At 42.9% G+C, this 25,826-nt stretch overlaps 1 protein-coding gene across 3 annotated transcripts in view; it reads right to left on the reverse strand.

Moving 5' to 3' along the window:
• UBR2 (ubiquitin protein ligase E3 component n-recognin 2) overlaps nucleotides 1-25,826 on the reverse strand; it is a 2,523,611-nt gene that overhangs the window by 1,347,018 nt on the left and 1,150,767 nt on the right. For all 3 annotated transcript variants that reach the window (XM_069608499.1, XM_069608498.1, XM_069608497.1), the window contains one exon: nucleotides 10,268-10,316. In XM_069608499.1, coding sequence (XP_069464600.1) covers nucleotides 10,268-10,316 — 49 coding nt within the window. The remainder of the gene's footprint in view (nucleotides 1-10,267; nucleotides 10,317-25,826) is intronic.

Genomic DNA, 25,826 nt, shown 5'->3' on the forward strand with positions numbered 1-25,826 from the left:
CCCAGGTTCATGCTACTTGAGTAATAGCAACAGTTGAAATCTATTTGAACTGAGTAATTGAATTATTTATTTATTTGCTCCTTTATTTAGTTGTTTATTTACTGTAACTTATTATTGCATTAGGCCAGTTGCTGAATGACCCATTACACTCTGACCACCAGTATGCCACCCATTTTAGAGTTGCGAGCAAAACTGGATGGTCAAGGTCGCGACAATACATCTAGAAAAGCACTCTTACAGAGTTGTTTAACAACTTTACTTCCGAGCGCTGGTCGCGCAATTTCTAAGCGTTCAGCTTCAGTGTCTAGTGATATTAGATTATGCCCAAGCGAAAGAGCAGTTCTTGAGGCAGAGGGCAATGTTGATCGTGTGTTTTATTCCGCCCAGCCTGTTCCTTCGGTGGCAAGTCTGGTAGATCAGCCACCTTGTAACCTGAGTTCTGACCCCTCACAGTCAAACGCACCAGGACCCACACATGTTGAAAGCAATTCAAATGGTGCTCCTACAGACACCACGATAATGGCCGCCTGTCTCTCTGAAAACATTTACATTCAGCTCTCACGCAAACACTTGAGACCGATTGCATTTCCTCCTTGCCCATGCAGCCAACCATTGAGCCGAACGAGCACGGCTTAATGACTGTAGAGCTAAGTACAACGCCCAACTTAACCATTGCGGGGGAGGCCAATCCTATTGCCAATTCTCCTAAGGTGGCAGAGATCTCAACATCTGCCTCATTAGTGGCCTCTACATGCTCTACAGTCATCACTACTCCTGCGACCATGTTACAGACTAAGAAAGATCGGCCCCTGCAACCCCAATATACCACAAATATATTAGAAGTATTTAGTATGGTAGCTTCTAAATCCAGCAGCTCACGAGCAAGTAAAAAACAAAAAGTGCTAGTGGCTAAATCTCAGATACCTAGCTCAAAGTTGCCCACCGGAATTAAACGGAAGAATTTAATGGATACGCATATACATCAGTCTTGTAGAATTCCTTCCAAGTCAAGCGCTCACGCGCAGGTTGTAGAGCAGAAGGTTGTTCGAGAGCTGCCACACAAACCATTAGACGATTTGGCGCAGATGGTGACAAGCATTGAAAATCAGCAAGCCTCTCAGACAAACTTGTCGGAGGCAACTCCATCAATCTCTTCTGCCGTGACTGCGATGGCCGTAATTGAGCCCCATGAACAAGAATCCATTGCTCCGGGCATGCCTGTATTGGCAGCAATTCAGAAACAGATCCAAAGCTCAATTGAATCTTATTTAAAACTTCGGCCTAGTCAATCATTGCAGATATCAATAGGTGAGCAATCTAATTTACAACAGCCAATAATTCCAATCTCTCATGCCACAGCCCTGAACACTAAATCTAATACTGTGCAAAACATAAATATGAATGATCTCACAGTGCAGATTGCCTCAACTACCGAAGCTGCTCAGAAAGCTGACTGCCACACAAATAATTTACAAGAAGAGATTAGGGCTTCGGTTGAAGCGTATTTAGCACTGAATTCCAAAGTAAATCCAGTTGAAAATCATGAACATCATGCGTTGCAAACGCACTAGGCCTCAATTTTAAATCTGGTGCCAGTCTCAAGACAGGAGGTACAGGATGAAATTAAAGCGTCAATTGAAGCCTATGTCCAGCAGTCAAAGGCCAGTAACCAAAATGTTATGACGGAAAAAGGGTTTCCCTCACTTATGCCCTTACTAAAGGGGCCCCAACCAGCCTCTTCGAGCCATCAGGAGAGGTGGGCACGGTCCCCAGCAAGATTGCCAAACCAGACGAGAGATCGATTTACTCCGAATAAGGAAAAAAAAGATCAGACTTACCATCGCTTTATTATTAAGTGCCGGGACACATCATTTAAAACCTATGATTTAACATTTCAACATCTGTGCGGAAATTCCGGCCTTATTCGCTATACCATTGGTGGATATTGAGCAGATTGAATTTATAAACCACACTGATTTGTCCTCGGCCCGGTTATATATACACGATCATCCCTGGTGGCAGAGACATTTTGGCAGGCTAGAATGCTCTTATTTGACTTGGGATTAAGTCTAACACAAGAAATCCAATTTGATCCTCCTATGTTGCAAGGCCATGTGTCCCGAATTTTTACATCGACTAGTAATAATCTACCCCAGCAAGGTTTTTCAGATCAAATAAGGCCTGCATAACTATGCATAGATATGAAAGCCTTAAGTGTGATTTCCTGGAATACTAGAGGGCATCGTCACCTCAATTCCATTTCCACTGGGGAACTGATTGATATTGATATTATAGCCCTCCAGGAAACTTGGCTTTTATCGCCTCCTATCTGGGACTCGCATGTAATTTTGTTTACACCAGCAGAAAAAGGTTTTCTGGGTAGACCTAAAGGAGGATTATTGTTAGCAGTCAAAAAAACAAGTGGTTTCCAACTGAAACTCTGTCAGTCTCCATCATCATCATTTCAAGTGGTTAAATTCTTTACCAGTCATCAAAAATTAGCAATAGTAAATATTTATTGGTGCTCCAACACGTTAAAATCTGATTACTTTTTTGATCAGCTTGTGAAAATATTAGATTTCTTAGCTCTAGAGGCCGGTTTGATGTATACTGTAATCTTAGGTGACCTTAATCTCCATCTCATACCAGATGGGATGTGGAATTAACAGGTGATGAGTTGACTTGGTCTACAATTATGGCGGAGCGCAACTTTCTCATGATAAACGGCAATGTGAGGGGTGACACCCCCGCTCAGGCAACTTGGCAAAGAGGCGCTCAGCATGCCATAATAGATTATGTATACATCAATGCAAAGGTATTTAATTGCGTGCAAAAGCTGGAGGTGATACAGACCGATCTAAGCGACCATAACAAGATTAAGTTATCATTTCAGATCAGAAAGCCCCAATCAATGCTGTCAATGAATGCAAACATATCAAATGTTGTAGTTAACAAAGGGGGCAATAGACTGAAATGGAATCGAGCAAAATTGCACAGCCTGGACCAAAATCTTGAAAAAAATTATCAAAGCCCTGGTTTGATGGAAAAAGATTATACACTTGCCATGCAGATGTTTAAACGAATTGACAGTGGTAACGGTTTAATTAAGCAACAACACATCCATTTTTTTTATTTGGATATTAAGTATAAAAAAGCTGGGCTAAGACGTGAAATTCGACAGTTAAGGAAGATTAATACGGTAGACTCTGCAATCAAAATTAGATAATTAAAGCAGAAATACAAAAAGTGGCTTAAAAATAGAAGAGCTAAGCAATATGAATTGGACGGGGCGGCCATGCTGAAGCAACTTGTAACCAAATCTACTGCCGGCATTTGGGCCCTGCTTAATCATACCTCAGACAACCCCCAAATCGTTACACAGACTAATTCGATATCGGCTGAAACATGGCAGATGTATTTTCAAAACGTATATCTTTCACCCTTCCCTGATATGCGACTATGTCTGCATTCAGATATAGCTGCCCATGGGTTTATATTTGACATCGATGACATAAAACTCTGCATCACAAAACTGAGCACTTCGAGCGATAGGTCCTGATAGACTACATAATGCTATGCTAAAAATGTATGTCAATGAGTGGGCAAGAATTCTATATCGTATTTTTGCACAAGTCTTTAAATTTGGCTTCATTCCCGAGACTTGGAAAAAGTCTATCATCTTCCCTATTTTCAAAAAGGGTGATCGAGAGGATCCCAGATCCTACAGACCAATAGCATTACTGGACTGCCCGGGCAAATTGTTTGCCAGGCTGCTATTAAATGTATTTAATACTTGGCTGAACTGTAGGAATCTCCGAGATCCATTCCAGACAGGGTTCTTACAGGGTATAGGCACTGCAATTAATATCATTACTCTTTCAAGCATCATTCAGAAAACCTACCAGTGCAAACAGCCCCTGTATTTTGCATTTATTGATTTTAAAATGGCTTTTGATGCTGTCCCCAGAGAGCTCTTGTATAAAAAATTGGCTGACGCTAACTGCCCATGGGAGATTCTGAAATGGATCATTCAATTGCATACAAATACTACGATCCAGGTCAGATTGACAAAGGGCGGATTGTTAACTGCCCCTATTGAAACCGCTAGAGGCCTGAAACAGGGATGCTTGCTGCCATCGGCTTTATTTAATTTCTTTATTTCAGATGTTCATCAAACCTTCGCCAAATTGATCACTGATTCTCCAAAACTCATGGGGGTGCAAATTCAGTGGCTATTATATGCCGATGATATGGTATTAATGTCACATACCCCCAAAGGTTTGCAGAACATACTGGGTGCCTTGGATCAATATACCCAAGCAAATGGTATAACTATTAACATTGCCAAAACAAAAATAATCCAATTTGGTACAAGAAAACAAAGCCTAGCCCGGCTTCAATGGCCATTGCAAAATTGTCACATTTCTGTTGTAAATGCTTATGTGTATCTGGGCATGATTATATCTAATCAGTGTGCGCATGACCAGTATAACAAACAAGGGCTGCTTAAATTGCAAATGTCTATCGCGCAAGCCCGCATTATTAAGGCCAGATACTGTAAATTCTCCATTTTACCGATAATTACCTATTTCAAACTAAAAGTTATTCCTGTTATTCTGAATGGTGCAGAGACCCAACAAATAATGACTTATTCATAATGGGCCTTGAGAGAAGGTCGTTTCTGGAAGCAGGTGTTAAATTTGCCTAATTCCCAACCGCTTCCACTCTTGAGATATGAACTGGGCCTAATCTCGGTTTATGCAACTTATAAATGGAAATTATGTGCACTGTATCGTAAATGTTTACTGAATCAACTGACAAAAGGAATTACTAACATTATCTCTACTTATCTACTGAATTCATTGGATAACTTCCCAAAAATGTGCGTTTAAAAATTCAGTCTATTCTAGAAAAGGCACAAGTAGATAGCAATCCTGTTAATGGAGAACCCGAATAGAGCTAAAACAAAAATTTGGGAATCCGACTGGATATGTACTCGCATGGGTTGTGCCAATTACAAAACATTTTGGGAATACCCTTTTGAATTGAAACGCTATAATAACGTGGCAAATTATATGGTAAGGTCACCCAGCCCAAGCCATTGTGATGGCTTTATGAGATTTAGGCTGAATTTATGGTTAACAAATGATGTGCTGAATAGACGTAGCAATGATGGTACTGTTTTGCATTGTCGATTCTGTAAAAAGTATTCAGAAACTCTTAAACATCTATGCTCTGAATGTGAAGAATTACTATTAGTCCGCTGTGTTCATTTTAAACATCTACTTCATTTACTGAATATCGGGATCTGACAACAGAGAAATTATGGGATCTATTATTTTATACCAAGAGAAAGGCAGTGAGATATGCTGTTGTAAATTACCTCCATCAATTGAAACTAGCAATGCATGTACCCTTGAAATGATTGAATAGAGCCTTGCTCAATTATTGAGGAGGAGACTGGAAACATTAATTGTTTTATTTCAGCCTTTTTTCTCTTCTTTTTTTAATTATGATTGCATAACTGTTGTCTTATTGTTTCGATGTTCTTGTATTTGTTTCATTTTCCTATTGTCATTATTTTGTATATTATTAAGTTGAAAGGTCTCGAGTTTCTCGTGACCAAAACAACTAATAAATAAAATTTTAAAAAATTGCATTTCCATAAGGATTCCCTGGGCTTCAGGCCTGATATGCTGATGTCTGACCAGACCATGTCGTGATCAGTCCAGCTGACTGGTCTTATCTCACAGGCCTCTATCCTACTCGTATGCTGATGCCCCATGAATAGGTAGTCAATTCTAGTTCTAGTGCCATGGGCCGCAGAGAAGAAAGTGCACCCTTTTCCGATTGGATATAGTTCCCTCCACATGTCTACCAGCCCATGCTCCCACATCAGGTCCCGGAAGCTGCCCTGTGGTCGTCTCCTTCTACTGTCTATTGGGATGGTTTTCCCGCTATGGTCCTGCTCCCGATCTGGCCACATATTGAAATCCCCCCCCCCCCCCAATGTGCAGGAGTCCCTCGGCCTTAGTCATCACCTCTCCCAGGGCTTCTCGAAGGAATTCCATCTGACCTACATTGGGGCAGTATATTGCTGCCAAGGAGACTCTTGAGTTATATAGGTTACCCGACACCACCATGGCTCTCCCATCCTCCCTTTCCCATCTTGACACTTCTGTGAGCTTTTGGTTTCTATGCAGAATGATGCCTGTACCCCCTTTTTTGGAGTGGCTGGATGCCCAGAAAGTCTGACCCACATGTGCTCCCGGAATGGCCCTCTCCTGTCCTTTTATCGTTCTAGTTTCTTGCACAAAGAGGACGTCCACTCTTGCGTTCTTCATTTCCCTCCCCAGAAGGGAGCGCTTCGCTGGCGAATTAAGCCCCTTGACATTAAGCGAGCCCAACCTGAGCGTCTCGACCCGGCACCTCCTCTCATTGTCTAACATTGGGACATTGCCTTGTTATCCTCTCCCATCCAGTATTATGGGAGCTGCTCTGGTCCCATTTATGGTTGGATCTGTGCTGAATCTGTAAATGTATGAGTCCAATCCCCTTCTTTCCCCCCTCCCTCCCATGTTCAGGACGCCTGCCAACGGGCAAGCCATCAGGGTGGAATTATGCTCCTCCACCACAGTTCTCCTGATTAACTCTGTGTCCCCGGCCAGGGGTGTAAAACTTTTACCTTTGCAACCACCATCTGAGTGTTTCCATGATCTTATCTGTCTCCTTCATTCCTCGGCAGGGTGTTTGGTTTTCTGAATTTTCTTCTGCCCTTTGCTTTTCTCTTCGTGGACCAGGGACCCTCCAGTTCCCTTCTATTTTCCGGCGATGCTCGTGTGTCTTCTTCATGACCTTTTGTCTGGATGTCTCCCTTTAACACCTGCAACACTTGTGAGGCCTCCTTGCCGTTGGTCACTCTACAGTCCACTCCTGTCCTCTCGAATGAAAGTACAAATGGGAACGACCATCTATATCTTATGTCTTGACTTGTTAGCCACTGCGTGAGCGGGCGGCATTCTCGTCTGCGGGTGAGCGTGAGTGAGGACAAATCCTGAAAGATCTTAATTGTGTCCCCTTCGAAGAGGAAGCTTCCCAGTTTTTTAGCTTTTTCCAAAACCTCAATTTTTTCTCTATAGCGGAGAAAGCGCACCACAATCTATCTAGGGCCTCCCCCTCCGCCGCCACCACCTCCTCGATGCGCTCTTTCTAGCTGGACTTCCTTACCCCCTTCCAACGCAAAGAGCTGGTTTATCAGGCCCTGAACCTTCCGCCCCACATCCGCTGCTGTCTCTCCTTTTTGCTGTGTCACCCCTATGATGCAGAGATTGTTTCGGCGTTCCCTGTTTTCGAGGTCGTCCATCTTCAGGACCATGTCCTCCTCACTCATTTCCAAATCCGTTAACCTCGCCTCATATTTCATGTCCAGCAAATCAGTCTGGAGGTGATTGTTTTCCATCCCCTCCATTTTTTCTTCTAGGGTGTCCACTCTCCCCCTGAGGTCCACCACGAGACCTGAATATCCGTAAGGATTGCCTTGATCTCTTGGAGGATATCTTTAAGGTCTTCTCTAGTGAGTGCCACGGAGGGGGGAGCGTCCTCTGCTGGCATGGTGGCTCCGGGGCTTTCGCTCCGGGCTGATGGTGCCCAGCGGAAGCGCCGGAGCGAGAGGATTGTGCTGTTAGGCGAGGCTTGCTCCAGGGTGGCTCTCCCTGGTTTCTCCTTAAAATGGTATCCCTAACGGGGCCCTCCTGGTGAGGTTTCGTGGGCCCTCTTAATGATTGAATCACCTCTTAGCCCCAGGGGCACTCCGCTCTGGCATGGGGCTCTCCAGCTGCTCCGTGGCGTTGTGTGGGTACCAGTGTCACGCACCGGGGGCCTTTTCCCCTACCCTCTCTTTCCTGTGGCACGTGTGGGAAAGGCCGCCCAGGCCCCTTCTCCCAAAAGGAGGGGGTCGACTTTATGGTGCTGGGGAGATGGGACTGGGGGGGGGTCTTCGCCCCTGCGATCTGGTTCCCCTCCTCCGCCTCCTCACCTCTCTCCCGCTGGGGTCCCCTGATCCGCTGTGTGCCTGGCGCGTATCTCTGGTCTGGGCTCAAGCACTCCTCACATGGGACGCTGATGGATACTAGCATACTAGGCCCTGCGGTGGTGGCATAGCGCAAGCCTCAGAGGTCTATCATGCTCCGCACCCCCTGGTGGTCTCTCAGAATTAACTTTATAATGTTTTATTTTGTAAAATTGCATCAACACTGGATGAATAGATTAAAAACTAGTTTTGTTTTTCTACTGTGTGCCTCGTGATGAGAAGGTAATTCCCAATCCTTTCATTGGATTCAGTATTACTGCCTGTTTTTTCCTGTGGGGATCGAGTGATGCACCTGCGAGTTGATTTTAAATGGTTTGCCAATATTGTTGGGCAGTTAAACTACTTTGTCGGTGCCTGCTTCATTAATGGGATTCCATCTTGCTACACCAGATAAGGTAGTATATCCTATTATGAAAATCCTGCACTGACTGTTTGAGCTCTACAGGCAATGCATTACTAGAACTAAAACATGGTTGAATATTAGACCTGTGCACCCCAGGAGATTTATGGACAAACATGCTTCGATTATAGCTCCTGTAATTTAACATACAAATATCTCTTTGAATAATGGTATGGTGCTTCAGGCGTTACACCTGCCAGGATCAGACCACTTTAAAGAAACCCACACTAAATCACTCTTGCCCTGCAGCTAAAGACGTTCTTGATTCGTTGCAGGCTAGGTTCTGTCTGCGAGGGGGAGCACATCAGTTGTGCTTTCGACTGTCTTCAATGAGTTCGGCACCAAGCTGCTATTAGATCTTTCTGCAACATTTGTCACCATCGATCACAGCTACGTATACAGAGGCTTCAAGAGGCCAGTATAGGATTGCAAGGTGCTGACATGGCTTACTTTATGTTTGATGACAGTCAAATGGTAGTCTTGTGTCCTTGTCCTGTTCTTCTATCCCTTGTTGTGTTCCCCAAGGTTTCTCGTTATCACCCTTTACGTTTAACATTCTATTTTTGAGGGTTGCTGACGGCTATTGATGACTAGGTGGTCAAGCAATGGCTTAAATTCTTGAAGTGGGGGTAAGTAGATTGTTAGGACTCCTCCCTGGAGTAAATAATCCTGGATTTAAAACTGAAAAACCACTCGGTCTGCTCCATTAATCCTGTTACAACAGTTTTTATTCACCTATGACTTCTTGATCAAATCCTACCTTTCCTGACACAAGGACATTAAGCCACGGTTGTCAGTGCTACTATTTGTATATAGACAGGATTATGGAAAAACTCTACAACTGGGCTTACTCACTCAATCCCATTTCTCCCACTCTAGACCCCCTCCACCCCCACCTGCACTCCCTAACCATACCAGCTCTACTGCTAACAAGACATCTTTACTTTTCACCCTCTCGGTGTGACCTCTTTCTACTGGGTGCCATTGCTCCCCAGCTGGGTTTGCGTGTTACATACCTAAGTGGATAGCCAGACATTTACAGATCATTTGAAAAGATTGGTTGAGACTTGTGACTGGCACTAGTTATAGTAATATCACCAAATCAAACTACTGCACCAGCCTCCGGTATGGTATAACTTGCAAAGCCTGCTATGGACATGGTCCTCCGTTTATTAGGGGAAACAGGATCATTACTGTCCTCAGCTGCTGTGCTCGAGTGAAGGACTACTTCAAATTCCCAGGTTTCATCAAATTGATGGATTGCCTTTTCAGTGGAGTCCCTGCATATATGGAAAGCTCTAAATAGCTAGCTCTTTACAAGCTGATCCACATTCCCTGACTTGTGCTAGAATGTTTTTAGGGATCTACGTGATTTCATCGATTTTGTTTTGAACACATTATACCAAAAATAAATGCGGGTGCAGACCTCCTGCAGCCTCCTCCGTTCATTTATAACCAAACCTAAGTCCCCCACCCCCATTTATATTTTCAGTGAAATGTATTTTAAAAAAGGAGTTGAAATGGGATTCAACAAAATCTCCTGCGATGGAATAGTTGCATACCATTCTCAGCACTTAGAAATCCATGCTCATAAAGTAGCACTACAAACCCACATCAATATAAATGCATCTTTTAGTCATTATCTAAACATAGGTCTAGCAGCTCAATACAAGAAACTGTTAACATGCCAATTGCAAAAAACATATTTTCAATGCAGGCCTTCTACCATACATTTGCTGCTGAATATGCAGGTAGAAAATATAGTCACAAATTAATACCTGAATCTTCTCTATTTTGCCTCTTTATTTTTCTTTGTGCTTCTTCTGCCTATATGGCAAATAAAAAACGTTTTAATGTGTTAGTCATGAGATACAAGACCCCAGTCAAGTAGACACATCAATTCAATAATACAAGTGTTATAGGGACTTTCAACCATAAGAATTCAAACACAGTGTACTGGCTCTCATACCTTTCGTGACATAATAACAAAGATTCGGACAGCGTTAGAGTACAAAAAAGGTAGAACAGGAAAGAAAATTAAGCAACTACTTTCTTGACAGACTATACATAATTACTAAAACTGTAATTTTATTGAATATTTCACAATAACAAATATTAAATGGTATATACAAGGAAAGCAGTAAGTCAAACATCTCAATTAGGCACCAACATCAGCAAAGTAATCAAAAAGACACTTCAAGAAGTTACTACAATAGAAGATCAATGAACTGCATTCATATAAAATCCATTATTTGAAGTAGCAAAGGATGCAGCCGATGCCGTTTAAACCTAGTACAAGCTTGCCCCAGGGAAGAGTGCAATTGGGCTGATATCTCCTTGGTTCACCTGCTGATAGCAATAGTTTAGCAATCAATTGGAAGCAATAAAGAAGGGAGAATAGCAGACACGAATACAGAGTAATATGCTAAAACATTAAATAAAGGAATGTCTGCACTGGAGGTAGACTTTATATAGTTTAGAGCTTTGTTGCAGGTTAATGAAGAAATTACTTATCGGTAATGTTCTTTCTATGAACATTTCGAAAGAGTGCCTAGTGTGGCTCATTGTCATCTACTCATACCTTGACCGCTTTTGGGGGAGTTTTCCTAAACTCCACTTGAGGAAAGACTTCATAAAACTATCCCATTGGAATATAGGTCTCCAACTCTTAGCATCAGTCTATAAGATTTGAGCTGTAGCTAAGTACACTGAACCCAGTTAGTAATGCAATTCAAAGAAACACAATACATGTATATAAAATATAGACTTACATTTACACAAGAGATGTTTTAAAATACTTCGCACATTAAACCAAAACACGCAAGTTTACTTGCAGATACTTTTCTAAGGCCACTGCGTAGTTTGTAGTTGCGCACAGTTACAATTGTTACAGTTTTTGACACTAATGACAGTTCTATCTTATTATCGGTAGTAACGAGCACTTGCGCACACACATAGATATGCAGTAATTGTATTTAGTTAGCAAAACCACAAAGTCTTTGTGGAGGAAAAACAGTGTTAGTCAAACAGTAGCAGAGGTTCTAGAGGCAGTTTCAGCGCAAAATACATTTAAAGTCCAATTGGGAACCCTAGCTAAAAGGCAGTTTCAGAGAGGGCTCAAAGTCTTTCGAAACAGCAGCACAGCAAAAGTTACTGTGGATACTTTCAGTCTCTAGGTAAAGATACCAGAATAACAACTCAACGGTGGAGACCCTGTTAAAGGACTCACAAAAGCGACACAAGCAGCAGCTTGGGTCCGAGGTAAGAGTGGACACCCTCGACGCCTCTACATGCACTCCAACGCTCTGGAGCGACTTGTTGGATCAAGGTAAACAATACCTTTTCTCCCCATAGTAGCTTTGGTTAGGAGAAATGTTTGTGGCTGGATTCTCCTCGATGTAGAACTGGACCTCTGGATTCCTTAGAGTGGTGATGATAGGCAGGGCAACAGAGGGGATCTCTCAGAAGCAGTCTTGAGGGAGGACCTCTGGCACATATTTCATAAGCTTCTCTGGTCAGTCTGCGGTTTTGGCACCTTTTCTGCAGCACCAACGAGGGACATGATTCGCCCGGTCAATCTTCTTCGATTCCTGGTGTACTGCACTCTGGTGAGGGGACTTGGATGAGTCAGATTGTGTCTGTGGAGGTGCACCTGGAGCTCAGCAAAGACTTGACGGATTCGGCTTTCGCAAGATGAGGCACTACAATTGGGTCGGAAGTCTCCTGGTATTCGTGGATTGATTCTCTGGAACGTCACAGCACCTCCCACCTGGGCACTTACATGGGGACGCCGGACTAAACAACTTTGTTGGTCCAACCTCTGCAAGCAGTACCCCTCAAAGGAAGAGGCCCATCTTACAACAGGATAATCAGCAACTGACCCACTTTGTTACATAACCAAGAGAGAAAACAAGGGTGCTCAATGACAACCACCAGACCAAGGTCTCTCACCCTGAACATGTAATTGCACTTTCCAAAGTAGATCGGTAACCAAAGATTGTAGGGACATTACACCACCCTGATACAGCTCACCCACTATCTGCCAACACCCTCAACCTTTAGCCAAGAACTTATCATGAAAAACACATGGTGTATAGGGGTACAGCATAGGGTACTGTAGTCCCTGCGCTCTCATCATATGTTTCGCAGCAATAAATGAGTCGGCCCGCTGCACCGATGCATTAAAATCCTGGTAGCATTACACTCTGGACTCCTCAAAATGTAGCTCCCCAAGTTTACGTGCTCTGCGTAATATAGCATCACAGTCCGGGTCACAGCCCGCAGTCACGCAACGACCGAGCGTGGGTTCTGCCCAGGTCTAAGCTTCTGCACCAATACACGATGGGGTCAGGAACTGGGAGGAAAGCAGGGGATCACCACACAAACCGCGTCTTAGCCGGCAAAAGCCACAGCTTTCCCAGGAAAGGGATTACCATACAAGGCATTTCCTAATCCGAAAAGGCAGGAGGAAGAAGTTAATAGAACAAGGAAAAGATCTTGTGTCACAGCCATCTTAGGGACTAGGCACCTTTAGTAGCCTTTTGCGGCAAATGCTCTAGAGCACAAGTAAAATGGTTCACAAATAGTAAAAATATCATTGCTGCCACCATATTGCATTAGGTTCTGTGAGAAACCTAGGGGTATCCTCCCATGTAAACCCTGAGAACTCTCAATTCAGGTGGCTAGGGGAGGGCTATCGCTTTTGGATCCCAACCCTGGGGGTGGACAAGTGATGAAGGATCACCTGGGTAGGGGAGTCTGGGGCTATATTCATGGAGGTGCCCCAGGCGAGATGCAGTATACCCACGGGACAATAAGGGGATGAAGACGTCCCAGAAGTCTTCATGGATGATTCTGACTCTTAGCCCTGAACCAGGTCATATTACTCCATATTCAAAGCCCATTATTCAAGGTCCAAGAAAGAGGAGGAAAAGAGTGGAGTACACCAAGGCTAGAGAAAGTTCCCAATCTCCTAACAGTATTCGGATAACTACAAGTAGCCATCAGTCCCAATTCAATCCCCCCTCTCTCTATTTCCCATCTAAAACCACTTCCTCAGCTTTCATGGGATATTTGCAATCCCATTCCATCTCCTCCTGCCCATTTCAGACAAATACTGGAAGAAGGAGAGGCAACCAAGAGTAGTGAGGATTCCCTGCATGAAACACCTTGAGAAACAAAAGGAAGACTGCCACCTACTACAATTAGGTTGTCCCAGTAATAGGGTCAGGCAGTGGTCAGGCATATCATAGAGACTACTCACACCTGACTACACTGGACTCGTGTCTTAAGTACACAAGGTGTGGTTTTGCACAATCAGGAGAGCAAGCTGTGTATCCAGAAAGAAGCCAAGGAGCAGGGAGCTGAGGGGAGAAGAGCCTGGAGGATCTGGCGAAGAGTGGCATGCCGAGACGCTGGCCCGGTGCTTGTGAGGGGAAGCAGTGTGGCTAGGGAGCTGTGTCTCCAGGGAGCCGGATAGTCAAAAAGAATCATGCAGCTTGACAATACCTTGGAAAGATTGTTTTCTGGACCACCAGTGTTTGCATATAAGAAAAGTATATAATTAAGAAACGTGCTGGTACAAGCAGAGCTTAAACAGAACCAAAAGATCAAACACAGGGACACAACCTTGTCATAACTGCCAACATTGTGGAAACATTGTGAAAGGTGATTTCATCACACACACTTATACAGGCAAGAAAATTCCCTTGTGACAATCAAGCAGAAGTGAATCTTCCAACGTGGTTTATGACCTTAAATCCCCATGTGGCAATTACTATGTGGGCATAACATCCCAAAAAGCCAAAACCCGTTGTACGGAGCACAAGTCCAACATTAGGATGAAGAACCAAAAGTCTCTAATGGCCAGCCATTTTCTAGAAGCTACACACAGTATTGCTTGATCTTGGAGCAGCATGCCCAAAAGAGGGGGTGAGCTGCAGGAAAGACTGTTACAAAGACAAATAAAGTGGATTGAGACTCTAGAATCACTAACCCCACGGGGCATCAATCAGGAATGGGACTTATCTTGTTTCCTATGTCAAAAAATTGTAAAATTACATTTTGAATGGACCAGAGATTCCAGAGAGAACAGCGGGACTGTGGTAATTAAGTAACAGTGGTTCTCATGGGACACTGGAGATTTGAATATGTACTGTAAAATTGTAATTAGATTGTGACTGAAGCTCTGGTCCGGGAGACAGTGTTGCAACTGAAGTTCTTTTTGAACAAATGAGTTAAGAAAGATAAGTGGGAAAATGTACCTTTGTATAAAGAACTAATCACAATTCAATAATAGTGGTGGAGTACTAGTGGGTACATATACTGCGTTTAAGATGATCACAAGAAAGTCTGAATGGAGGTAAGACGATCTGGGGATAAAAGATTGTGAATGGGTTAGCCAGGGAGCAGATGGATATCAACTGACTTTGCATCGAGGTGGAAAAATTAGCGTTAAAGCCTGCACGGTAAAGCGGTCCATTTTACTAGCATTCATGAGTTCCTATAGATGTATAGAAACATTACAGGCATAAGTACAGCAGAGGAGAGGTAGTGTCTTGGTGCACGCCACACAAAGACAATGTCACCATCAGATTGGCATAAGCAACGCATAAAGTTCACATTTGAATATAGTTACCGGAGTTGGCCAGGATATTGTCATCAGGAGAATGGTCAATGGGGTCTCATTATGAATTATATCGACTGGATGCACAATGTAGAATAACAAACGATTCTGGAAATAGTTTGTGTGATCTTTGTACATTAACACCAGGTAAAGATGGCTGCCGCATTACAGATAGGACTGCTTTGGTTTCCTGGGGCCATAGGCATGGAAACAGTGGAGACACAAAAATAGATGCGGGGCACCCGACCAAGCCACCCCACAGGCCTCGCTCACCCGGGCGAGGGGTCCGCACCTAGGGGCAGCCGTAGCTCCGGGTGCACGAATCACACTCAGCAGGTGCACACCGATGTCTGCCACACAAGGGGGAATGAGGACACCGCTAATGGCATGCATGGGGGGGAGGGGTCCAATTCACGGTTTTCGGCGCCCCGAGGTGGAGACTGACCGAGGAGCGTCGGCACATCACGGCGCCCCATGGTGGCTCCGCAATACATTCTTAATCAAAACCATCAGCAAGTTCCTTCAACAAATGACAAACAACAAACTGTCAGCTGTTGTAACAGGTTTAGCAGCCTACAACATAAGCAGTGTCACTTTACACTGATTACTACTCCTTCCAGTAGAACACCAACCAAAACAAATTACACTATTACAAACTTTCTACAGAAGCTGCAATGGAACTACGCAGAGTATTAAAACAAATGAAAATACGACTAATAGATGAAGTGAGCATGGTCTCCAACCTAATGTTGGCTTTGATTCACCTCAGATTTCAAGAAGTACTTAAAACAAACTATGAAGAACTCTTTGCAGGAAAACACATCATTGTTTTTGGAGATCTTCTACAATTGACACCAGTGAAAGGTGAACCTATTTTAAAACCTTAGGGCACAAACTCTGCCGTAAAACTGTTGGCAGCATAGGAAATGTCAACCTTTGGCAACATTTCCAATCCAGAGAATTAACAGAAAACATGCATCAATCTGCAGACCTCACTTACGCCAACATTTTAAAAAGTATTAGAATTGGTGTACTATCTCAAGAAGCACAAGCAATATTGAAAAACCGGCATATCCATGCACTTTATGGCGATAACGCATGTGCTACTGATGTTATGGAACAATTAGCGCACAAAAATGTCAATTGTATGGCCTTAATGCCAACTCTTGCAAGCTGTTCCAAATTCAATGAAACAATGTTAAAAAAAGAAATGCAACCAATAATTGAAATTTGCTCCACAGACAAACTGGACGTACATGGTATGACACTACCCATGTGTCAGCAAGCCATAACGAGACTAAATACCTTAAAAAATTCAATCTCCACACAGCTGGTTTGGAGAAAATATTAAAATTATCCTTGAACTGTAGAGTAATGCTTAAACGTAACCTTGACGTGGAGCAAGGACTAGTCAATGGAGCACTGGGTACAGTTGTTGGCTTTCAAACATACCCACGGGACCACAACATTCAGTTTGTCAATATTCTCTTTGAAAAACTTTCAGAAGTAAAAAGGATAGGGCGCTCAACAACTCGATTCCTTCTCTTCAAAGACATGTATGTACGCAGAGAACAATTTTCTCTAACTCTTGCATATGCAGTCACCATTCATAAATCCCAAGGTCTTACCCTAGACAAAGCATTTATACATATTGGAAACACAGTCTTTAAAGAAGGCATGAGCTACATAGCACTATCACGCTTACGTACACTTGACAGTCGATTTCTAATCAACTTTGATACAAGTGAACGCTGATATTCCTTGCATTTTAAAATACAATAGACTACTTTCACTGTACACCCCTCATCTGAAATCATATCCTGTTCCAGAAAAAGGAAAACGTTGTAAAAGAAAACTAATTCAAACAGAAATGCAACAGGATCTGACTGGAAATCCTTCAAAGAAAGCAAAATAAGCTAATACTTCATCAATTACCACGAGCAAAGAAGAACCTATTCGTGAAAGTAAATCAAGTACTTCTTCAAAGAAGGAACACAAACGCCGACTAAATCACTCTGACACAGAACTATCTGGTCCATTAAAATTTTCAAATGAAACTGGTGTAAATTGCTACACAAATGTAGCAATGAATATTCTATTTCAATTGCCACCAATTGTTAACAACTTTTACTTACACAGTACAGAGCAATTGTGTTTGCAAATGTTAGACCTTCATAGAAACGCAACAAACAATCCTGACAACACCCAAGTGTTCACTGAATAAGAAAAGAATTGGACTACTGTGCTGGAATGGTGAGGTTCACTTTAAACTCACAAGAAGATCCACAAGAATTTCTAATGTACTTACTACAAGTACTCGAAAACAAGTACTCATAACAAAATTTCGATCAGCCATAATAGACAACCAACGACATTCATCAGGCATGGACCTTGTATTTTTAGATGATAGTAGATGCAAATGTAGGTCCCCCATTATAAATGTGTTGATGATGGTATTGTCTAATAATAATTGATCAAGAATCAGGGTCAGAGTCTCAAAAAAGGCCTTGGAGGACAGATGTTCCCCCCCCCCCCAATATATGTTCACCATAGCACAAAAACTTTGACCATACTGAATCTTGACATATTGAAAACAGGGTGAGGGAGATCTATGCCAGATAACTTCAAGATTCTTATCCTTCTTAAAGGCCATTAACAAGCCAGCCATGGGGCGTCCCTTTGACTGCTCTATAATGGGTACCATAAAGATGTTATATTGATCCCATACTGGTATTATACAAAGCCATGTCTCCTGGAGCACTAGTATGTCAAACTGGGAGAGGTCATTGCTCTAACTATTGATTAAATGTCTATGACCTCTTGTGTTCCAGGAGAGTAGACTTATGGGGACCATCGTCTGGGGTTGTTATGATCTCGCATTACAAGTGTCAGATGGCCATGTATTTTGTGTGCGCCCTTCCTTAGATGTCACAGATGTTACATTGTCACTGTATGTTCTCATTTTTGGGTGCTCAATATTCATCCGGTTCATATCATGGGGTGTCACATCCTGAGTAAAAATAAAGCCCAGATTGTAGAAGGCCGTTCGTGCTAGCCACAAGGTGTTTAAAACAACCCTTGATTGAATGAACAATCGTGCTTCCGTTAGATCTATGTCATTGACAAATTCAACTAAACTGATATCCGCAGATGTTATATCTTCAAGAGCGGTAATTTCTGCGCAAATATTCAAGATGCTAGCACGATTAAGATCATATGTGGCAAAAGGGTAGCCACGACATTGATAAGTAGGCGATGATGGTGTTTATATTGGCCTTTACCAATATGCCTGGACATCCCAGGGTCATACTCACTCTGTTGGGCCCTGAGCGGCCTACTAGCAGTTGGAGGGCCCAAAATTCCCTGCCCAGCAGACTCATGTGGCGCTGTTATTTGTAATGTTTGAGGTCCTTTTAACAGAAGCTCAATATTGGGCACTTCTTTATGAGTATCTTCTTATTTTGATTAGAATTGCTTCGTATGCCCTGATTGGCTAACCTAATAGTTTGTGTGAGAGTCATTTTCTCTGGTATATTTTTCAAAGGAAGCTCTAATTTCCTCACGTAGATCTTGCATCATGCCATCAGTATTATTTGCCTGTACATTTATCACTTCTACAAAGGTACCAGGTACTTTGTTGGTTTGAAACTCATTAGAAGGAACTGTGTAAGACTTCACAAGGGCATCATTTATTTTAGACTGTTTGTCAAAGGAAGCTCGTATATCTTCTCGTAAAATCTGTATAATATAAACTGTGGAGTTTGATACATTTCCATGTGTGACTAAAGTTTTAGTAGGAGCTACTACAGAACTCATGGTTTGTACTGTGTCAGCGGGTGAAAGGTTGGAGAAGGCCGTTATATCTACAGCCATAGTTTGAGTGGACATAACCACATTTGAGACCTGTGTACCATCTTCCATTAATTTTTGAGATGAAGGTACTGCGATGGCAAGCAGATCATCAAGTGGTTTATATTTTAGGGCTTCTGTTCTCCTACACTGGTTTTCAAGGTTTAGATTCAATTTCCTTTTTTTCCTGGCCAAGATCACTAATTTCGCAGCCTTTTTAGCTTTCAGCCCAGAGTTTCTATTGACAGTTAGCTGCCAAGTTGTAGGATCAGTAACCTGCTCGATTAATCATGTAGGGGCTGCTGGCTGGGCTTTCACGTTGATGAACATGGGTGCAAATGATATTCCTTGTACTTTCGGGGTTACCCCGATTAAATCAGCAGAGACTGATTGACTACTTGCACCCTCAGTAATATATAAGGCACTTTGCACTTTCGGAATTACCTCTGTCGAAGTACTGAGTACTTGGTTCCTGAACAACATTTGCTACAAGGCTGGAATTTTTTGCTGGATTTGTCAATAAATCTCCCATCTTAACCTGTTGTGAAAATGCAATTGAGTGTGTTGGCTTATAAGCTTCAATATAGGGGGACGAGATAATGGGTTTTGTGCTTGCTGTTCTTTGTTAAGTAGAGAATATATCAAGTGTACTTCTCTAGTCATTTTTTCCTCTAATGATTCATACAATTTTGCTAGGGATTATAAAGCTGTGTTCATTGCACTCAATGTGTTATTTAATGCCAGAACCTCCGGAAAGGAGAACCGATTATCTTTATACGGCATCTGACTATCACGTTTAAAATACAGATGATTATTATCCGGTTCATTAAATCTAGTGAGTCTAGGTGTTGGGGCTACAAATGATAAATTTGATATAATAGATGGAGATTTCTCAAAGAGTACTGGAGATTTATATAGTTCTGGATTCATATTTTCCATTAGGGAAATGGGAAGGTGTGTTTGTACATTCTCTACGCAGGCAGATGTATGAATATGCGAATTGCCAGCCAATTGTATCAAATCACCAGTGTTAGAGCATATATACATAACCTCTGGTGATTTGAATTCATGTGGGCTTGACTCATTCATAGATACTAAGGTGTCATCACTAAATTCACCCACTGTTGTTCATTTCCCATATTCAGCTCGTAATAAGTGCTGAGCTGTAACAGAAAACGTAGGTGCAGGCAATGGTGATTTAGTCGCATGTACTCCTACTGCAATGTCAGCACCAGTATTCACTTGAGAAATACCTATTTCTTCTGTTGTATAAGCTAAAGCAATCGTTACATCCGCTACTTCTCTTCCTGCCTGTTGTAATTGTGCATTTGTAGGACATGCTTTTGAATCAATCACTGTTTCCTTAAAGAGTATATTTGATGTAATTGATGCTTCAATCAAAGGCAAGACATTAGAACAAATAGCCTGAGGATTTTGAGCCACGGACAAGCTAGATATTGATAACGTATTAGTCTCACTTAATGGGGGGACAGAAGTAATAGTTTCTAACCCCACACCATCTAATGTACAGAAAGTGTGAATGTCTGTATTCGCAGAACTCGCCCGCTTTCTGTCTTTATTATCCTTGATTCTCTTAGCAATTAAAGCTTTTTTAGTTGTAGGGGAGACCAAATTATATGTGTTTACTACATGCTCTGGAATGCCCGTTTTCAATGATTTTATTATCCGGGACATTATCAACGTCAATTAGAACAATTAGTAATGAAACCCAAAAAATTAAGAAATACACAAAAAAATCAAAGCACCCTACTTCACAATCACACCTGCTCTCCCGCTATCCGACTAGAAAGCGAGACAGCAATCACTTAACTATTCCCTTGTATAAATCTCGAACAATATTGCATATGCGGGGTAATCTTATAAAAGAGGCAAACGCCTGGTTGAATAATAAGAGCAACGGATTACACCCAGAGAGAAGCAGATAAAATATGAATCACAATTCTAAAAAAAAGAAATGCCAGTTTTCAAAAGGCATCCGCCCCGTGTCCGGTGTCCAAGGAGAAACCTCGGCCACCCAAAAAGGCCAACTGCAGCAAAAACACTCCCGCAGCCAAAGTTCACATGCAATCCACCATCTTAGATGTACAGTGATATAAATTGCATGGAAGTTCAATTTTTGAGCTAGTTATCAGTTGTTATTCTAGCAAAAGCATCAAATGATGCTATTACACCGATTTTGCACTCTTGGTGGACAGTACTCACAAATGTCAACTTACTTCCTGGCTAACTTCAATTTGAGCACCTCAGCGCCAAACAGCCGCTTGCAGGATAAAAAACGTTTGTTCCGCAACACAGAACAGCTGATTTGATGCAGCTATGTTCACCCCTCGGGCGGATTGCTCTGCCTCTTCAAGAAGTTGGAACTCATGTGATACGTCACGTGGTTAACACAAGCCCCGCCTCCTCCAGGAAGCACACAGGCACACGAGTACCAGCAAGTGCTCCTTCACTACTCGCAGTGCTGGCTTGCAGCATAAAAAACATTTGTTCCGCAACACAGAACAGCTGATTTGATGGTAGTTTTGAGATAGCAAGAATAGATAACTTGGAAAAGGTGTTGATAAGAAAGAAAGCGCGTCCTGCAGCATTTGATATCGTTAAGTACTGGAGAAGGGAAGCAATGCTCCGATTTAGAAGCAGAGCGAAGCATGCGCGCAGGCATAAATCGAAAGGTGAAGTAGCGGAAGAGAAAGAAGAGGAGGAGTGGACTGAGTCTAAGAAGGGCAGGTAGGCGTGACCAGTTGAATATAGAAAAAATATACCCACAACGAGAATTACACATAGCAGATGAATTGATAGAAAACATATTGACCGATACAAAACAAGGCCCAAGATCAGAAGTGAGGCCAGACACGTCAGTAACAATTGCCCAAACCCCGCCCGTAGCCCAAACTCTCCCTCCGGTAGCTCAAGCCCTCCCACAGACCGCGCACGTAACACTTCCTATTAGCCAACCAGGCCCACAACAGACACTCCCTGTTCCCATTGTCCCATCTGCACCTCCCGCCTTAGACACAGACTCAGTACCGTCCGTTCCTCCCGGGGTTGAAGTTGAAACCACAGGGGCGAGAGGCGGGACTGAACAACGGGGATGCACGAGGGTAAATCGCAGCGCGATCAGCAAAGAAAGGAAAGTGGAAATGCAGCAACAGGCAGAGATGTATATAGACGGCAATGATGGGACGGCAGCATTGGCTTCGATGTATGACTTCCGAAGAAGCAACGAAAGACAGGTAGTGTTGGAATGCAGGGGTGAATATTTGGTGGAGAAATGGAAACAGTTAATTGGGAAATTACCACCGCAGCGATTGTTAGATTTGAATGCATTAGCACGCTGTAGGGAGAGGGACGAAGAAGTGAGAGAACATGTATATGGACTGTTTGAACTTAAAGATGAATTAGATAATGATTATGCCGAAATGTTTACTACACCTGGGTACAGGAGTAGGGATATCGGGAGACATCGGAAGGAAATGCAGGGGTCACATAATGAACGGCAGCAATTACCATCACCGGGCGAGAAGGAAATGGTGGACGAATTATCGTTGTTAAAACAGATGGGGGCAGACTTGAAAGCATGCCTACTGAAAACGCAGGTACTACTGCAGCAAGTAGTAGGGCACAATAGAGGGAGAGGGAACGCACAAGGAAGGAGTAATTTGAATATGCATGGGGGAACAGTGGGACCAAACCAGTGTTCGTATTGTAAGGAGGAAGGACACTGGCGAGCGCAATGTCCACATCTGCAGAACAGAAATGGGTCTGGTCAGAGGAGACAGCATAGAGGACACCAAGGAGCGAATGGACCAAATAGGAATAGTATGCAGCAGCACCACAATAATGGAGGTAATCAAAATCAAGCCCAAAACCAAAGTGCCCCTAACCAGAGTCAGGGACAGCAAAGCCAACAGTATGGAAACCAGAGTGGGGGAACTAGAGGGAAGCGTGGGAACGTTTTCGATACACAGCCAAACACGTATTACAGTAACAGCAATGATTACACATCGGACGATGTGTTATTTCCACCAATAGAACAGCCCAGGACAGGGGTCGGAACCAGTGTCTATTCCCGTGAATCAGAGACGACCCTACGTAGAAATGAGAGTGGGGAATAAGGAGCACCGCTTTCTTGTAGATACAGGAGCGCAAAAGTGTTCAATAGACCACCACTTGGTTCCGGATATACCACTGTCAGGGCAAAATAATGTTTCCGTAGGGTTCGCAGGTACACCAGTCATAAACCCAGTGTCCCAACCAGTCCCAGTTACTATTGGACCATTCACTGAAAACTGTCCTTTCCTTTTAACAGAAAATTGTGGGGAGAACCTGTTGGGATTAAATTTGTTGAAAAAATTAGGTTCCGTTATACATTGCACAGCAGACGGGGTGTTCCTAACGTTTTGGCCACAAGATGCCCCTGTGTCAGAATTCATGTCTGAAACTTTACCTGGAGAACTAAGTAAAGGGCCAACCTGTATATGGGCAATGCATGACAACGATGTAGGATGCTTGAAAATAGAGCCAGTAAAGATCATTTTGAAAGAAGGTGTTATCCTACCGCGAATTCCCCAATACAGAATTTCGGCTGAAGGTGAGAAAGGATTGAAGAGTATTGTTACAGATTTGGTGAAATTAGGGTAATTGAAGAAATTACAGGCAGTACATGCAACAGCCCGATTCTTGCAGTTTATAAAAAAGGAGGCAATGAAGTACCATACCGTTTTATAATTGATTTGCGCGCATTAAACAAGATAGTAGATCCACAATTTCCTTTAGTGCCAGATGTCACTACGATATTGACAATGATACCTGTTTCAGCAGAATATTTTAGTGTAGTTGATCTAAAAAATGCGTTCTTCAGCATTCCAGTGGACAAGGACAGCAGATATTTGTTCGCGTTCACATTAGGAGGACAATCATTTACATTCACGCGGATTCCGCAAGGTTACACAGAAAGTCTGAGTATTTACAGTAGAGCATTAAAAGAGCAGCTAGACATGCTAGACTTACCAGTGGGTTGCATACTCTTGCAATACATAGACAATCTATTAGCTGCTGACACAGAGGAGATTTGTAAAGAAAGCACTGTATTACTACTGTCACACCTAGCGGCACATAAAGCTAGTTTGAAGAAATTTCAATATAATCTAAAGGAGGTGGCCTATTTGGGCTACCTACTTTCGAAAGAAGGGAGAAGGCTAACGCCAGAACGCATAGAAAGTATTTCTTGTATGCCTATTCCAAAGACACAAAAAGGAGTCAGAGCCGTAATAGGCATGGCTTCATATTGCCGACAATGGATTGGTAATTTTGCGTTAATTGTGAAACCGATGGTGAATTTGACTAGAAAGGATGCTAGGTTATGCCTTTACAGTGGGATGAGGAATGTCAGAGCATTTGATCAATTGAAAACTGCATTATGTTCGGCTCCAGTTTTGGGCACGCCGAATTAGGAGAAGGTTTTTAGACTGTGTGTGAAAGTGAAGGATGTGCATTGGCGGTTATGACACAGGAACAAGGTAGAAGAAATAGGCCATGCGGCTATTTTTCTTCTGCACTGGACCCTGTAGCGCGCACTACCACGATGTTTGTGATCTGTCGCGGCGGTTACTGCGTCAGTGAAACAAACGGAAGGGATGGTATTGGGGCATACTTTAATTCTGATGGTGCCACATGCCATAGACGTTCTATTAAATAGGACACAGACGCAACACCTCAAGTCTGCTAGATTGACAAGATATGAGATTATCTTGTTTGCGCCCCATATCCAAATTATGAGGTGTAACGCTTTGAATCCTGCAGAATTAATGCCACTACCCGTAAAAGAAATTCGGGAGAATGAATCACCCCCCCACGATTACTTAATGGTCACTGAGGAAGAAACCAAGGGGAGAGTTGATTTAAGTGATACCCCACAGAAAGTCAGATGGAGAGTTATGTTGTGACGGCTCACGTTTTAAATTACGTGACGGCACGACAACTGCCGCATATGCTATCACTACCCTATAGAGCTTTGTAGCAAGCAAAAGAATCCCCTACAATTCGGCACAAGCCGCAGAGATAATGGGATTAACCAGAGCCTGCGAGATTTCTGAAAATTTGAATGTGAATATATATACTGATAGTCAGTATGCTTTTGGGGTGGTTCATAACTTTGGTCGACTCTGGGCTGAGAGAGGGTTTTTGACATCACATGGTGCCAGAATTCAACATGGCCCTTTGATTGTACGATTGCTGTCTGCACTCACGCTTCCAAAACGCCTAGCAATAGTGAAATGCGAGGCACACAAAAAGGTAACATGCAAAGTAGGAGAGGGAAACGCGTTTGCAGACAGAATTGCGAAACAAACTGCCACCGATGTAAATACCAAAATGATGACGGTTCAGACTGAGGAAGTACCCTGTATGATAGAAAATGGAGTTGCCACTGTCAAAGAAATGCAGGCCGAAGCTACGGCCGATGAAATACAAGGGTGGGCAGAGGGCTCTGCTGAGTTAGATCTGGAAGGTTGTTGGGTGGACAAGGGAACTAGAAACTGGATGTTGCCAAATTCCTATGTGACTGCAATGGTCACAATGGCCCACAGCACTACCCACATCTGTGCGAAAAAGATAATACAGCACCTATCTACAGTATGGCAGAATGTAAACAAAGAAGAATGCAGCAGAGAGGTGGGTGCAGAACTGTATCACGTGTTTACAACACAATGTAGGAAATGGAACAGTGACTCCAATAGGCAGTTTTGGCCCGCCCTCTATGCCTTTTGAGGTGATCCATTTTGATTTCATAGAGATGGAGAGATGCCAAAATTTAAAATGCGTCTTAGTGGTGATCTGTGCAT

The sequence above is a fragment of the Ambystoma mexicanum genome, chromosome 4q (genome assembly GCF_040938575.1).
Source record: "Ambystoma mexicanum isolate Mex_15411 chromosome 4q, UKY_AmexF1_1, whole genome shotgun sequence".
NCBI classification, from domain to species: Eukaryota; Metazoa; Chordata; class Amphibia; order Caudata; family Ambystomatidae; genus Ambystoma; species Ambystoma mexicanum.